Source organism: Thunnus albacares, chromosome 11 (genome assembly GCF_914725855.1).
Source record: "Thunnus albacares chromosome 11, fThuAlb1.1, whole genome shotgun sequence".
NCBI classification, from domain to species: domain Eukaryota; kingdom Metazoa; phylum Chordata; class Actinopteri; order Scombriformes; family Scombridae; genus Thunnus; species Thunnus albacares.
Genome location: NC_058116.1, coordinates 33,320,995 through 33,337,387, shown reverse-complemented (window position 1 = coordinate 33,337,387; position 16,393 = coordinate 33,320,995). Strand labels below are relative to the sequence as shown.

Sequence of the window (16,393 nt, the reverse complement as noted above, 5' to 3'; positions counted from 1 at the left end):
TTGTATCAGAGTTCTATGAATGTTGTATCAGGGTTCTATAGGAGTTGTATCAGGGTTCTATGAATGTTGTATCAGGTTTTATGAATGTTGTATCAGAGTTCTATCAGGGTTCTATCAGGGTTCTATCAGAGTCGTATCAGGGTTCTATAAGAGTTGTATCAGGGTTCTATGAATGTTGTATCAGAGTTCTATCAGGGTTCTATCAGGGTTCTATCAGAGTCGTATCAGGGTTCTATGAATGTTGTATCAGAGTTCTATAAGAGTTATATCAGGGTTCTATCAGGGTTCTATAAGAGTTGTATCAGGGTTCTAGAACAGATCTTATAACATCAGAATCCTGTTGATAGAATGGCCTTCAGGAGCTGCGCGCGCACCATCATGTCTCGTGTGTTTTTTTGAGCTGTGCCGCGGTGGCTGATGGGATTGCTCCGCCGCTGGTGTGGACATGTCCGCCATGTTTTCCGCGGCCGGAGAAACGGCCCCTTCGTCCCGGTAAACCGGCAGCTGATGAGTCTTCCCGCCGGTTCCCGGAACACTGGACACCGATGAGCTCTACTGCGGCGAACACAGTCGCGTCCGGAGCGGATTCACGTCGCTATTTCGCGGGTTTGTGACGGGATTCGCGGTTCTCGGATTGTCGCTGATTTGGCGCAAACAATGAGTAAACTCTCGTTCCGGGCGCGAGCGCTGGACGCCGCCAAACCGCTCCCGGTTTACCGCAACAGAGACCTGCCGGACCTGACGGACTGCGTGTCCATCAGCCGGGCCGTCCCGCAGATGCCCACCGGGATGGAGAAGGAAGAGGAGCTGGTAGGACATGTTTAATAAACTGTGTGTGGTGATAGCATTAGCATTAGCTCCGTAGCACGGCCGCATTCAGGATGTGTTTACGCACAGTTCTGTCCGTACGCTGTGTGCGAGGAACGGGCCGGGCAGAGGCATGTACGCAGTTTACGTACCTTCTACACTCGGTGTACGCTGTCAGCGTAGCGCCGCTGAGGCGTGAGCGCGCTCTGTGGCGGTGACGTATACAGTCTTAACGTTGTTGTCATAGTAACGGGCGATGCCGCCTGCTCCGTATCCCTGCTAGCTAACTGCTGCTACAGACCAGAGCTCCTGTTTCGTTTAGGATCTAAAAACCAAATATATCAAATACAAACAGAAATTATGCGTCACGCTGGAAAATAAGTTAAACTAAAATACTAAATAACTCTGGTTCTTAGAGTCCAAACGAGTTTAAATGTTCTGTTTGGAATCAGTTCACAGATCAATAATGATGATTAACGAGTTGAGAATAAACTAACATTAATGAGACAAAAGTTATAAGCAGGGCGTTTCATAGTCAATGTGTTGAGTAATAAACGTATTGATTATCAGAACCAATCAGGTGGAGGACATGAAGGACACCAAACATGTAGAACGCTCACATACAACAGAAGAAGCTGTATTATGTGTTTAAAGAGGAAGTTATACACAGTAATACGACACAGACTGACAGCGTGACAGTTATCCGCCTGCTTATTCTCCTGTCAGAGGGAACAGTTTATCTATAAGACAGGAGACACTGATAACTGAGTGTTTACATTCATCTCTCATGTATGATGTTACATCACAGTCATCAAACTCAGCATCAGTTTAAGAATAAATACCCAGATGGAGGTTTATCAGTTCTGTCTCCAGACTCTTCTGAGCGTCTGGATGAAAAATGTTGTTACTGTATTTTTCCATCCAGTTAAATGGAAATTATGTCCTACGACACAAGAAGATGATTACACTTCTTATGAAAACATGAGATAATACAGTGGAACATTAAAGAGTTACTGATAATCAGACTTTAAATTAGTTTCACATCCTACAAACAAGCACAGATGTGTTAGTTCTGGTTATCATCTTTGTTTGGATTAGAAATCTAATGAGTCCTGACTGAAAGTCTCGTCTGTGTGTTTGGTCTGTTGGATGATATTAAACAGCAGAATTCAGTCTCTATAAGAAGATCAAACTGTCTGGACTCATCTTCTCATTCAAGGGTTTTTCTTTGTTTTACTGTTTTCTACATTGTAGAACAATACTGAAGACATCAAAACTATAAAATAACACTTCATGTAGTAAACAAAAAGTGTAAAACAAACCAAAATATGTTTCATATTTTAGTTTCCTCAAAGTTGCTGTTGTTTCACAGTGTTGAAGGAGTTCAGACATACGCTGAGCACTTGTCGGCTGCTTTACCTTCCCTCTGCAGTCCAGCTCATCCCAAACCATCTCATCTGGGTTCAGGTCAGGTGATTGTAGAGGCCAGGTCATGTGATGCAGCCAAACAGCCTTACAGAGCCTGGAGGTGTGTTTGGGTCCTCCTCCGTGCTTCATGGTGGGAACCAAACATGCAGATATCATCCGTTCACCTTCTCTGTGTCTCACTAACACATCAAACATCACATCTGGACTCGTCAGACCAAAGTACAGGTCTTATTGGTCTTCCTCAGTCGTGGTTTCCTTGCAGCAGTTCCACCATGAAGTCGTGATTCACACAGTCTCCTCTGAACACTCGATGTTCAGATCTGCTGCTTGAACTCTGGGAAGCGTTGATGTGAGATCTAATACTAATATATCAGGTGTTAACTGGTGATTTCTGAGGCTGGAAACTCTAATGAGCTTCTCCTCTTCATCAGAGGAACTCTTGGTCTTCCTTCCTGGTCCGGCCCTCATGAGAGCCAGTTTCATCGCAGCGTTTGATGTTTTTTTTTTTTTTACGACTTTAAAGATCTTTAAATTTTCCAGTGGACGTCGTTTCTCTTTACTTAGCTGAGCGGTTCTTGCATTAATATGGATTATTACAGTAGTGGAACGGGGCTGTTTGCTGTGTTAACAACACCACATCGGCACAAGACAACAAATCTTCTCAAACGCATTAAGAAGACATGAAATTCTACCAGTTAACCTTTGACACAGCACGGCTGTTAACTGACAAGCAAAGCTGTCATCACAGCAAACAGCAGCTACTCTTTTGTTTACTACCTGACTCCACATGTGTGACTTCATAGTTTTGATGTCTTCAGTATCGTTCTACAATGTAGAAAACTGTAAAAAATACAGAAAACCCTTCGATGAGAAGGTGAGTCCAGACTGTTGATTTCTACTGTCTCATTTGTAATAAACATATAAATGTAGTGAACTCACTGATGTTTACTTTATTATCACAAAGTGGAGTCAGTTTATTAATAGAGCACATTTAAAACAGCAGAAGTGCTTTACAGAGAGATTCAATTATGGGATTATTTGATCGATTACAAACAAACAAAAACACACGATTAACATAACAACACAGACATAAATCAGATCAAATCAACACAACCAGCACAAACAACAAATAAAGGTCAGAGTGGTCGGGTATGTCTGTAGACGGGTTCAAAGACATCAGTGAAGGGTGAAGATCTTAGTGGCAAACTGCTCCACAGTTTAGATCCAACAGCTGAGAATGTTGGATTTGGTTTTTATCAGGGTGGAACGCAGAGATTCAAACCGTCAGCAGCAATTATACTGGAGTCTATGGAAGACCGGGGGGTGGGGTGGGGGGGGAAGTGGAATGGAGAGCAGTGATTGGTCAGCAGCTCACAGTCCATCCAGTGCTTTTAAATACAAAATAATCACAAAGACAACAAAACAGTTAATATATTAACAGAAAACAGCTTATATTTATCAGTCACCGACTCCAGATCAGCACTGTCACACTGTACAGCTTATATTCTGTGTGTGTGTGTGTGTGTGTGTGTGTGTGTGTGTGTGTGTGTGTGTTTCAGGAGCACCACCTGCAGAGGGCGATCTCGGCCCAGCAGGTGTTCAGGGAGAAGAAGGAGAACATGGTGATCCCCGTACCTGAAGCAGAGAGTAACACCACCTACTACGACCGGCTGTACAAAGGAGAAGTCAAAGTGCCCAAACAGCTGATCCACATCCAGCGTGAGTACTCCTTCATATAACGAGCTCACCTGGACCAATCAGAGTCGCCCATCAACCCACAGCTCGTCATGTGTTTCTCCACCTCAGCGTGTGTTTCCAGCTGTTCTGTGTAAAAAAGTTTCTGCCCTTTGTTAGAAAGAAGTGGTGGTCCTGTTGCATTGTGGGTAATGTAGGTGGCAGATAGGAAGAAGGGTGTGTGGAATAAAAAAAGACGTATCTCTGGCGTGGGGGGGTTTTGCAGGACTGAAACCTCGTATCATCATATTTAAACAGTTGTGCAGGAATAATAAAGACCTGCAGGCTGGCGTCATTAAAATACAGCTCAGATCGATCCTCAACCTCACACTGGGTCGTCGTATATTCAGATGTTTTGTGGACTGACTGATGATCTGTGTGTTGGTGCAGCTCTGGGTCTGGATCTGGAGCAGCCAGACTATGACATGGACTCCGAGGACGAGACGCTGCTCAACAGACTGAACCGCAAGATGGAGATCAAACCTCTGCAGTTTGAGACTATGGTGGACCGACTGGAGAAGGCCAGCACTCAGCAGGTGAGATCATGTGTGTGTGTGTGTGTGACCGTGACTCCCAGTAACAGACTGGTTTTACTCAGAGCTGTAAAACAGAAACCGATGACGCGCTTTTGTTTTGAAATGAGCTCCGTTCATTCAGTGCAGGTTTTATGTGAATACATAAATAACTTTTAAGATTATATGTGTAAAAATATGATGCGACATTAGTTTATGAAATATTTATAAATACACCGTTTATCCTTCATAGACTGTAAACAGTCTGCTGGTCGATTAGTTGGTCGATATGCTCTCGTCTGACTAAATTCTCATTGGTCGAATAATCTCCGTGTTATTTTCATAAGGAGAAAAGTGCGACATCAACAGCTTTCCAGGATTAATCCATTCTTTCCTGCGGCGGGGGGGACAGACTAACAAATTACCTGTGAAAACAACGGGGGTGTATTCAAAACACCCCCGTTGAACTCGCCCAACCTGATGGAGCCTGCTGGGTCTAACTGTACTCAACGTTTACTCAACGTTTACTGAATCAGTGTTTCTCCTGTAATAATATCAATGAACCCCCGCCAGGCCAAAAGATATTTTATTAATGCCAAAAATAACGCTAAATATCGGTAGCGTAACTCCGTTTAGGAACAGGACAGCGCTTAGTAGCGAGCGGGGAAAGAGCGGCGGGAAAGTGACGGTGGATGTGAGCGGAGCAGAGGAAAAGGTTAACAGGAAGTTGTCAGTCTGGCAGTAAATATACAGAACAAACTACAGTTTAACAGTTAATAAGCAACAACAGGTTAACCTAACCTGAAGAGGCAAAACAGAGAAATGTGAGTTCACTGGACACCCGTTACCCCCCCCACCACCACCCAACGACTGATCGATTAGTTGGAGATTCTGTAGGATGACTACAGCCCTAGTAAACAGGGTTAAAAATATTAAAGTAGCTTATTAAGTAAACGATAATAGAAGATAATCAGACTGTTACTGGTTGTTAATCTCTGTGTGCTGCCGTCAACATGAAGAACATGTGACACAGTGTCAACAGATGATCTCTCTGCTCTGTAAATGAAATACACTAAAATAATTATTGATATATATATAATATTCTTCTTCTCCGGTTGCGGTGAAGTTGAGATATTCTTCGTCATGCAGACGTCCAGACTCTGCCTGAGGACGTCATGCTGATTCTCTGAATGATGTTTGTTTTGTGATGCTGAATCATCGGCTGCATGTTTGCTGTTTGTGGGGGACAGCAGCTGTTCTGTTTTGGTCAAAACTATCATTTAATGAGCTGAATAATAATCAGTAAACATTCCTGAAACAATGATTTTACTCCTCGTCTGAAATGTCGAACCAAACGCGTGTCGCTTTGTGAGTTTCTGTCCAGTTTAGAAGTCATTTCCTGCTGCGGTTCTGGTTTCAGCTGGTCTCTGTGTCGGAGGCGAAGCTGCTGCTGAACGAGGACGACTACCTGTTGAAGTCGGTGTACGATTACTGGCTGAGGAAGAGGAAGAACTGGCGGGGTCCCACGCTCATTCCTCACATCAAACAGGAGAAGAGAGACGGATCCACCAACAACGACGCCTACGTGGCGTTCAGACGCAGGACGGAGAAGATGCAGACGAGGAAGGTGAGTCCTGGTCCTGAAACCTGTCACGTTACAGAAGAGAGACAAACTGAAACGATCGTTAATGAAACAACATCCACAGAAAGCAGCCAGAGTCTTTATACGAGTTATATTTTATTTATTTTTCCTGCAGGTTTGATTTAAATAAAGTCGTTCTGACGAGGAAATTCCTCTAAACATCAACAACAAAGTAAACTAAACTACCCAACAAGAAGAACTAAACCAGAAACTAGTCTGGAGTAAAAATACAGAAGCTTTTGTTCATTTATTTCTGTTGTAGACAGTAACAGGAAGTAACTGTAAACATTTTAAAAAGCCTTAAAATGACTGAAACCTCCAGAACAAACTCACACATGATGATGTGATAAAAACCTTTTGATTCCAGGTGTGATGATTCTTCTCCGCTCACACTGTTGTTTTGTTAGTTTCTGATGTTTTGGTCTCTGCTGCGTCTCAGAACCGTAAGAACGACGAGGCGTCGTACGAGAAGATGCTGAGACTGAGGAGAGAGTTCAGCCGGACCGTCACCATCCTGGAGATGATCAAGAGGAGAGAGAAGTCCAAGAGAGAGCTGCTGCACCTCACCCTGGAGGTGGTGGAGAGGAGGTGAGGAGGGTCTCCATCGTTTTGGTTTGTGTTTGATGGACGTATGAAGGAGAACGTCTTCTGACTTTATTAATAACGTTGCTTACGGCCAGTCTGAGTCATTTCACAGCCGTATTCTGATTGGTTGGTTTGTAGCAGCAGTCACCACCGTTTCTCTCACAACTTTCATCTGAGACGGAACAAAATCTGTGTGTGAAGGAGTCTGAAGCCTCTGCAGTCAGACTTCTACTAATAATACTGTCACCATCCAGGTTTAATGAACCTCCTCTGACGGAGGAAAAACAGTTCCAAACTAACTGTTTACTACATAGTGATAAGAAATCAACACGTGTGTGTCTTAAACCAACAGTCAGGAGTCCAAATGAACATTAAAGCTGTTTTTTCTTGCTGTAATCATTCCTCCTGTTCATACTGACCAGTAGAAGATCCCTTCATAATGACCTTACAATGGAAGTGATGGAGGACAAAATCCACAGTCTGAAGCTAATATGAAGCTTCAGCGTCCAAATGAGTCAAATCAAGTAGATATCTTAAAAGACTGTAAATGTGTCAGATATCCACTTGATATGACGAACTCAGACTGCTGAAGCTGAATAGAAGCTTCACACAGACTTTTAAATGCATTGAAAACACATTTGAAGGATCTTTTAATATCCAGTATGAACAGGGGGAATGATTACAGACACCTGACTGCTGGTTTGACACACTGGGAACATTTTGAACCTGTCCTTTATGTTCCAGCAGCTCGTTAAGGACCATGTCATAGAGAAACCAGACAGTCAGCTTTCCTCACTTTTGTTTAAAGTGAGCTAGTGTGATTGGCTCTCGCTGGTTGTCGTTCGCGCCGCGTCAGAGGACGTTTGCATAGTCGAGTCTTTCTAATTTACTGTTTTTTTCGATTGTGACGCTTCCTGCAAGCATGTTTCACAGTAAAAGTCTTCCAGCGTTTCCTTTTTTTAATGTGAAAATCCTGCAGGAAGTGTTGTTTGATTGGCGGCATCGTGAAGAGTGACTTCACACTGAAATACACTTTATTACACTGATCTGATCCCCGTCTGTGCAGCACAATACATTCTTTCCCTTTTTCCACTAGAACCCAAAAATCACTCTGTAACACGATGTCACGTCCGCCTGTAGCAGCGTCTGTGTTGAAGCTACAACAGGAAACCGTTTGTTGTTTTGGACTTTATGGAAACTGTGAGCAGTAAATGTGGAAAACCAGTGGTATGAACCTTTAAAGCAGATGTTCATATCATCATGCTGCAGGTTTCTGACTCCTGTTTGTCACCTGAAGCACACCTGGTGATGATGATGATGATGATGATGATGATGATGATGATGATGATGATGTGTTCATGTTCAGGTATCAGATGGGAGATTTCAGTGCAGAGATCCTCAGAGAGGTGACGCTCCCTCTGGTGGAGAAACCGCTGTACAGCACTCCAGTGACACTCAACAACAGACACAAAGCCGACGTCAAGGTACGTTTGTTTACCTTCAGACAGGAAACGCACGTCTTCATCAGACATTCTTTCTCTCCAACTCTTAACAAGCTTTACTTCAAAACACTTGAGCTAAACCGTTTCAGTGTTTCTGCTCTACGATGACAAAACGTCTGTGATAAGGGCTGTTTTCTAACCAGTAAGAATGTTCTTGATGTCCAACCTCTTGAAAACAAAACATTTCTTCTCTTCTCTAAAGGTTTTGTGTGAGATTTCCCTGCAGATGATGTTTGTTAGTTAACTGTCGGTCAGTGACGGTGGAATAAGAGCAGTGAACAGTCAGTATTTGTGCTTCAGATGCAGAAGAAGCCGCTGTCCATCAGAGACGAGCTGACCTCCTTCGACCTGATCAGACCAAAGAAGAAGTCCAGCAGACGGGACAGACTGTGTCCTCCGCAGAGACGCCCGGGTCGCCCCCCCGGCCCGTACACCGTCAACAAGGCCGACATCAAACAGTACGACTTCCACAGCTCCGGAGAAGACGACTCGCCTCCACCTCCGCTGGTCAGCACCTCCGGATCTGATTATGTATAAAATTTATCTGATCCTCATCATATTAAAACCAGCTGATCTTTAATATCTGATCCTCATCATGTTAAAACCAGCTGTTCTCTGACCTCTGACCCTGGTTGTGTTTTTTTTATGTCTCGCAGTCTCCTCCGTCTTCAGCTGATGATGAGGAAAATAATCCTGACGGACTTTTTGTCTTCAGGAGGAAAGCTGGCTGTCAATATCTCTCTGTGAGTTTCTCGTTCAGTGCTGATCAACATTTATCACCATTGATTGAAACTCTTTTCTAGCAGCTGTTGAATTAAACAAATTGAGTTCTTCTCTCTGTTTGTGGTGTAAATATCTAACGCACCTCTCTGTTTGAGGTGTTTATATCTAACGCACCTCTCTGTTTGAGGTGTTTATATCTAACGCACCTCTGTGTGCCCTGCAGCCTCGGGTGGAGCAGACAGGTGGAGTTGAGTGTGAGCGTCCAGAGATCGTTCCGCTGTGTCTCCGTCATTCTCTGACTGAACTGTCTCTGCCTCCACACTGGAGAGGACTGAGCCGCCGCCGGGTGGGCCGAGGGGGCAGGTAACACCTCCACCTGACGCAGACACCTGTACCTGACGCAGACACCTCCACCTGACGCAGACACCTACATGTGACACAGACACCTCCACCTGATGCAGACACCTCCACCTGACGCAGACACCTGCACCTGACGCAGACACCTGCACCTGACGCAGACACCTACATGTGACACAGACACCTCCACCTGATGCAGACACCACCACCTGACGCAGACACCTCCACCTGACGCAGACACCTGCACCTGACGCAGACACCTGCACCTGACACAGACACCTACACCTGACACAGACACCTGCACCTGACACAGACACCTACACCTGACACAGACACCTACACCTGACACAGACACCTGCACCTGACGCAGACACCTGCACCTGACGCAGACACCTGCACCTGACGCAGACACCTACACCTGACACAGACACCTGCACCTGACGCAGACACCTACACCTGACACAGACACCTGCACCTGACGCAGACACCACCACCTGACGCAGACACCTACATGTGACACAGACACCAACACCTGACGCAGACACCTGCACCTGACGCAGACACCTACACCTGACACAGACACCACCACCTGACGCAGACACGTCTACCTGCCAATAATAAGTGAATAGTAGAAATATATATATTTCCTTCTGGGAACCTTCAGAGGAAGTTATACAGAGATGATGAGATATTAAAGGTAAATTTTGATGTAATAAGAGAAAGTTAAAGTGTTCCTGCATCGCCACCTTCAGGACAAATTTATCTTTGAAGCTGAAACCTGTTTGTGTGATCAGGATCATCCTGGACCGGGCCTCATCAGGTCTGGATCCTCTACTGAAGCAGCTGGACACGTCGACAGATCCCATCTCCAGGACCAGGACCAGTGCCTGCCTTCTCAGTGACCCAGTTCTACTGGACCAGAAGCCCTCCCTGACCTCAGGAAGCAGCCCCCCCTCCCTGACTGAAGTCCTGAATAACATCCAGACTCTGAGGAGGTGCTGCTTCAGACCCAGACCAGCTCAGGACCAGAGAGGAGGGGGCAGCAGGACCGCAGGATCCAGACTCACCTGCCGTCTGTCCAGCCACAGGAGCACTGCAGCAGGTGCGTTATCAGGCTGGTCCTGGAATATCCTGGAATATCCTGGAGTTGAGGGGTGTAGACTAAGGCTGGGCCAGTTTATCCTCCACTATTATTATTTCAGGTTCATTTATTGTTTAACAAATCCAGTTTCCAAAGTGTCGAAGCATCAAAACAAACTTTTCACACCCAGGAAAAATGTTTAAATTGTCTGAGAGTCACTGCAGTGTGAAAGCAGCTCCAACCTGCTGCAGCTTTAATGCACGTGTTGTCTGAGTGTGTCTTATTTTTAGGTTTTACATTTTAAACCTAAAAGACTTAGTTATGTAATAAAAATCTTGCTGTTTATGGTTCGAGCTGCTTCTTTGGACGTGTTGTTCGACCATGTCAGGAATCTTAAGTGTTTCCAGTTGTTCTGAACTGGGAGTCAGTTAATGTTTCTCTCTGTGTGCCAGCAGGGGGCATCACAGAGGAGCAGTACCACAGCCATCAGCAGCAGTTGGTCCAGATGCAGAAAGAACAGCTGGAACAGCTGCAGCTACAGAACAACGCTGCTTTATCCAGACAGACATCACAGCTGGACCCTCACAGAACACAGGTAACAGTCATAACATTTATAATATATATGACATAAAACACATTATTATACAACAGACATCCCAGTTTGTATTGTCACTGTGTGTTTGGCTCGCTGAGTAACAACCCGTGGTTTTCCGGTCTCTCCTGCAGTCCACCAGGTCCAGCGAGTCCACGTCAAAGACTCTGGACTCAGCCAGCGCTCACTTTGCAGCCTCAGCTGTGATCAGCGCTCCTCCACCACACGGTCACCTCAACAGTGAGAACAAACCCTACAAGACCAGCGTCAATGGAGTCGTCCATCCTACAGGTGAGCTGCTCACCTGTCAGCATCTGGCAGAGTGAAAGGACTAGCAGAGACATTCACAACACAAAAACAAAGATGAGAAAAGAAATAGAAAACAGAACATATATTACACACAGGTGTGTAATATACAGGTATTACTGCTACAGAGAATCAGAGATATACAGAGGTGACGTAATGTGAGATTTCCAGAACAGAGTTCTAATTATTTGAGGAAGAGCTGTGTTGTTATAAGAACAGTTATATTTTTATGAGGAAACAGTAAATATCCTTTCTTAACGAGAACAAAATTGTGATTTTTAAGTGAAACTGCAACAATGTCGTCACTTTTATGAGTCAAAGTTGTGAGAATAGACATTGTTTTCATGATATTGTGACTTTATTTAGTGACCTCTGTCGTCTCTGCTGATGTCATCCTCCTCTTCCTCAGGTCCCTCCAGGCCTCCGTACTCCTCTACGTCTCTCAGCAGGCCGGGGCTTTCAGCTCGGGGGTCTTCATCACTCCCCGCTCACTCCTCCTCGTCCCCTCAGTCCCTCCCCAACCAGCGAAGCCAGGTGGGGGCCGTCTCCCCCGCCCACCCCCACAGTGCTCGTCCCTCCGCCCCCCCAACATCTGCCTTAAAACTGGCCACCGTGGCCGCCAGCCTCGACCGAGTGCCCAAAGTCACCACCGCCAGCAGCCTGCCCAGGTACACACTAAACACTCACCTGTACAACACTACACACTCACCTGTACAACACTAAACACTCACCTGTACAACACTAAACACTCACCTGTACAACACTACACACTCACCTGTACAACACTAAACACTCACCTGTACAACACTAAACACTCACCTGTACAACACTACACACTCACCTATAGAACACTAAACACTCACCTGTACAACACTACACACTCACCTGTACAACACTAAACACTCACCTGTACAACACTAAACACTCACCTGTACAACACTAAACACTCACCTGTACAACACTACACACTCACCTATAGAACACTAAACACTCACCTGTACAACACTAAACACTCACCTGTACGACACTAAACACTCACCTGTAGAACACTACACACTCACCTGTACGACACTACACACTCACCTTTACAACACTACACACTCACCTGTACAACACTACACACTCACCTGTACAACACTAAACACTCACCTGTACAACACTAAACACTCACCTGTAGAACACTATACACTCACCTGTACGACACTAAACACTCACCTGTACGACACTACACACTCACCTGTACGACACTACACACTCACCTGTAGAACACTACACACTCACCTGTACGACACTACACACTCACCTGTACGACACTAAACACTCACCTGTAGAACACTATACACTCACCTGTACGACACTAAACACTCACCTGTACGACACTAAACACTCACCTGTACAACACTAAACACTCACCTGTACGACACTAAACACTCACCTGTACGACACTAAACACTCACCTGTACGACACTACACACTCACTTGTACGACACTAAACACTCACCTGTACAACACTAAACACTCACCTGTACAACACTAAACACTCACCTGTAGAACACTAAACACTCACCTGTACAACACTAAACACTCACCTGTAGAACACTACACACTCACCTGTACAACACTAAACACTCACCTGTACAACACTAAACACTCACCTGTACAACACTAAACACTCACCTGTACAACACTACACACTCACCTATAGAACACTAAACACTCACCTGTACAACACTAAACACTCACCTGTACGACACTAAACACTCACCTGTAGAACACTACACACTCACCTGTACGACACTACACACTCACCTTTACAACACTACACACTCACCTGTACAACACTACACACTCACCTGTACAACACTAAACACTCACCTGTACAACACTAAACACTCACCTGTAGAACACTATACACTCACCTGTACGACACTAAACACTCACCTGTACGACACTACACACTCACCTGTACGACACTACACACTCACCTGTAGAACACTACACACTCACCTGTACGACACTACACACTCACCTGTACGACACTAAACACTCACCTGTAGAACACTATACACTCACCTGTACGACACTAAACACTCACCTGTACGACACTACACACTCACCTGTACGACACTAAACACTCACCTGTAGAACACTACACACTCACCTGTACGACACTAAACACTCACCTGTACAACACTAAACACTCACCTGTACGACACTAAACACTCACCTGTACGACACTAAACACTCACCTGTACAACACTAAACACTCACCTGTACGACACTAAACACTCACCTGTACGACACTACACACTCACTTGTACGACACTAAACACTCACCTGTACAACACTAAACACTCACCTGTACAACACTAAACACTCACCTGTACAACACTAAACACTCACCTGTACGACACTAAACACTCACCTGTACAACACTAAACACTCACCTGTACAACACTACACACTCACCTGTACAACACTACACACTCACCTGTACAACACTACACACTCACCTGTACAACACTACACACTCACCTGTACGACACTAAACACTCACCTGTACGACACCAACACGACACTAAATATGACACTGAACACGGTGTCTACAGAACACTGAACGCATCCCTGTCACTCCGTGACGCTGGAGTGAAACGTCTCTCTGTTACCATAGTAACATGCCAGCAATACTTAACACAATCATATGATCAGAACTCAGCCAATCGGATAAGAGCGATAAGATGATTACACGTTGCCACTTGATGTTAAATAATAACACCTGTACGACACTAAACACTCACCTGTACGACACCAACACGACACTAAATATGACACTGAACACGGTGTCTACAGAACACTGAACGCATCCCTGTCACTCCGTGACGCTGGAGTGAAACGTCTCTCTGTTACCATAGTAACATGCCAGCAATACTTAACACAATCATATGATCAGAACTCAGCCAATCGGATAAGAGCGATAAGATGATTACACGTTGCCACTTGATGTTAAATAATAAATGTTCGTCAGTATTGATGAGTCACATATCTGCTGATTGACTGATGCTGCCAGTCGAGGAGGAGGAAGTGATGTCATGAGTGATGTCAGAGTCTTGTTTCTTCACAGAGACGCTCATGAGCCGGAGAGACTGCTGAACGGACTGTCAGAGACCACGCTGGCCATGGAGGTCACATAGCATCATATCCCATCATCCCCTGCTCCCTCTGACCGGTGAATGTGACACGCCGTGACCTCCAGTAGAAGAAGAAGAAGAGAGCGGAGTCTCTGAGATGATTATTATTGTACAGTTTGTAAATGTCTTTGCTGTAAAATAGTTTCTTTGTGTCTCTTTAGTTTTATCATGTTTCTGTAGAATCAACTCTGATTGGTCTGTGAGAAGGCCTGTATCCTGGCTCTCATTGGTCCACGAGGAGCTCTGTGTCCTGGCTCTGATTGGTCCACGATGAGGCCTGTATCCTGGCTCCGATTGGTCCGTTACGAGGCCTGTATCCTGGCTCCGATTGGTCCATGAGGAGGCCTGTATCCTGGCTCTGATTGGTCCATGAGGAGTCCTGTATCCTGGCTCTGATTGGTCCATGAGGAGTCCTGTATCCTGGCTCTGATTGGTCCATGAGGAGTCCTGTATCCTGGCTCTGATTGGTCCATGAGGAGTCCTGTATCCTGGCTCTGATTGGTCCATGAGGAGCTCTATATCCTGGCTCTGATTGGTCCATGAGGAGTCATGTATCCTGGCTCTGATTGGTCCATGAGGAGTCATGTATCCTGGCTCTGATTGGTCCATGAGGAGTCCTGTATCCTGGCTCTGATTGGTCCATGAGGAGCTCTATATCCTGGCTCTGATTGGTCCATGAGGAGTCCTGTATCCTGGCTCTGATTGGTCTATGAGGAGTCATGTATCCTGGCTCTGATTGGTCCATGAGGAGTCCTGTATCCTGGCTCTGATTGGTCCATGAGGAGTCCTGTATCCTGGCTCTGATTGGTCCATGAGGAGCTCTATATCCTGGCTCTGATTGGTCCATGAGGAGTCATGTATCCTGGCTCTGATTGGTCCATGAGGAGTCATGTATCCTGGCTCTGATTGGTCCATGAGGAGTCCTGTATCCTGGCTCTGATTGGTCCATGAGGAGTCCTGTATCCTGGCTCTGATTGGTCCATGAGGAGTCATGTATCCTGGCTCTGATTGGTCCATGAGGAGCTCTATATCCTGGCTCTGATTGGTCCATGAGGAGTCATGTATCCTGGCTCTGATTGGTCCATGAGGAGTCCTGTATCCTGGCTCTGATTGGTCCATGAGGAGTCCTGTATCCTGGCTCTGATTAGTTATTTATTTGTCATGTTTACATTTTGTATCATTTCTTTTCCCAAAGATGGAAAACTGTAAAATGTAATTTGGTTTCACAAATTGAAACGATGTTTTTGTGACATTTTTTCATTGAGTTTGTTTTTTAAATGTTTAAAGACTCTTCAGGCCGCCTGATAATTTAAAAACCTTCACTGAAATCAAAACCTGCAGCTGAAGACGAATGTTTTTATATTTTTAAAGTCGGGCAGCAGCTGATCAGACGTGTGTGTGTGATCTCTGCAGGATGTTTCATGTAGAGAAGAACACGCATGACGGTCAGACGCTGTTTGTGCTTCACATGAAAAAATGCTGACAAATAAAAAAGCATCGACACACTCTGATAGTTTGTTTGTTTGTTTGTTTGGTCCTGCGGGGCCTCCTGATGATGTCTTTGGTCCACAGTGTGACGTCTCTGACCGGAGCAACAAGCAGAAAACAAACCCAGATATGACTCCTGCTTACAGACCGCCTCAAACATCCTCCTCTGAGTGTCAGACTCAGTCTGGATGAACAAACCAGGCGTTCAGACATGTCAACATAATCTGATTAATCTGTAATTAGTTGTAAACAAGCAGCAGCTCCTCCGTCCCGTCTGAAGACTTTAATAGTTTTAGTTGTGTATTATTCCATCATAGGATTAACTGTAATAGTCTTTAATAATCGATTGATTGATCAGTGTATAACATGTCGATCATTATTCTCTGAAGTGAACATATTCAGATGTTTTATCTGAGCAACAGAAAACACAAAGATGTGAGTTTAATAT

The 16,393-nt window shown here is 45.0% G+C and overlaps 1 protein-coding gene across 3 annotated transcripts; it reads left to right on the top strand.

Annotated features, from left to right (window-relative positions):
- The first annotated feature begins 421 nt into the window (after positions 1 to 421).
- On the top strand, positions 422 to 15,968 carry epc2 (enhancer of polycomb homolog 2 (Drosophila)). Of its 3 annotated transcripts, none has more exons than XM_044365382.1 (14): positions 422 to 810; positions 3,795 to 3,954; positions 4,360 to 4,505; positions 5,902 to 6,108; positions 6,563 to 6,711; positions 8,075 to 8,192; positions 8,511 to 8,717; positions 8,867 to 8,953; positions 9,157 to 9,296; positions 10,085 to 10,392; positions 10,824 to 10,966; positions 11,098 to 11,254; positions 11,679 to 11,937; positions 14,391 to 15,968. In XM_044365382.1, the coding sequence occupies exons 1-14, from the start codon at positions 658 to 660 to the stop codon at positions 14,458 to 14,460; spliced, it is 2,304 nt and encodes a 767-aa protein (XP_044221317.1). In that variant the 5' UTR covers positions 422 to 657; the 3' UTR covers positions 14,461 to 15,968. The 3 variants fall into 3 exon arrangements, with proteins under 3 accessions (XP_044221317.1, XP_044221316.1, XP_044221315.1); XM_044365381.1 differs by having other exon boundaries at positions 8,511 to 8,741; positions 10,827 to 10,966; XM_044365380.1 differs by having other exon boundaries at positions 8,511 to 8,741.
- The last annotated feature ends 425 nt before the right edge of the window (positions 15,969 to 16,393 follow it).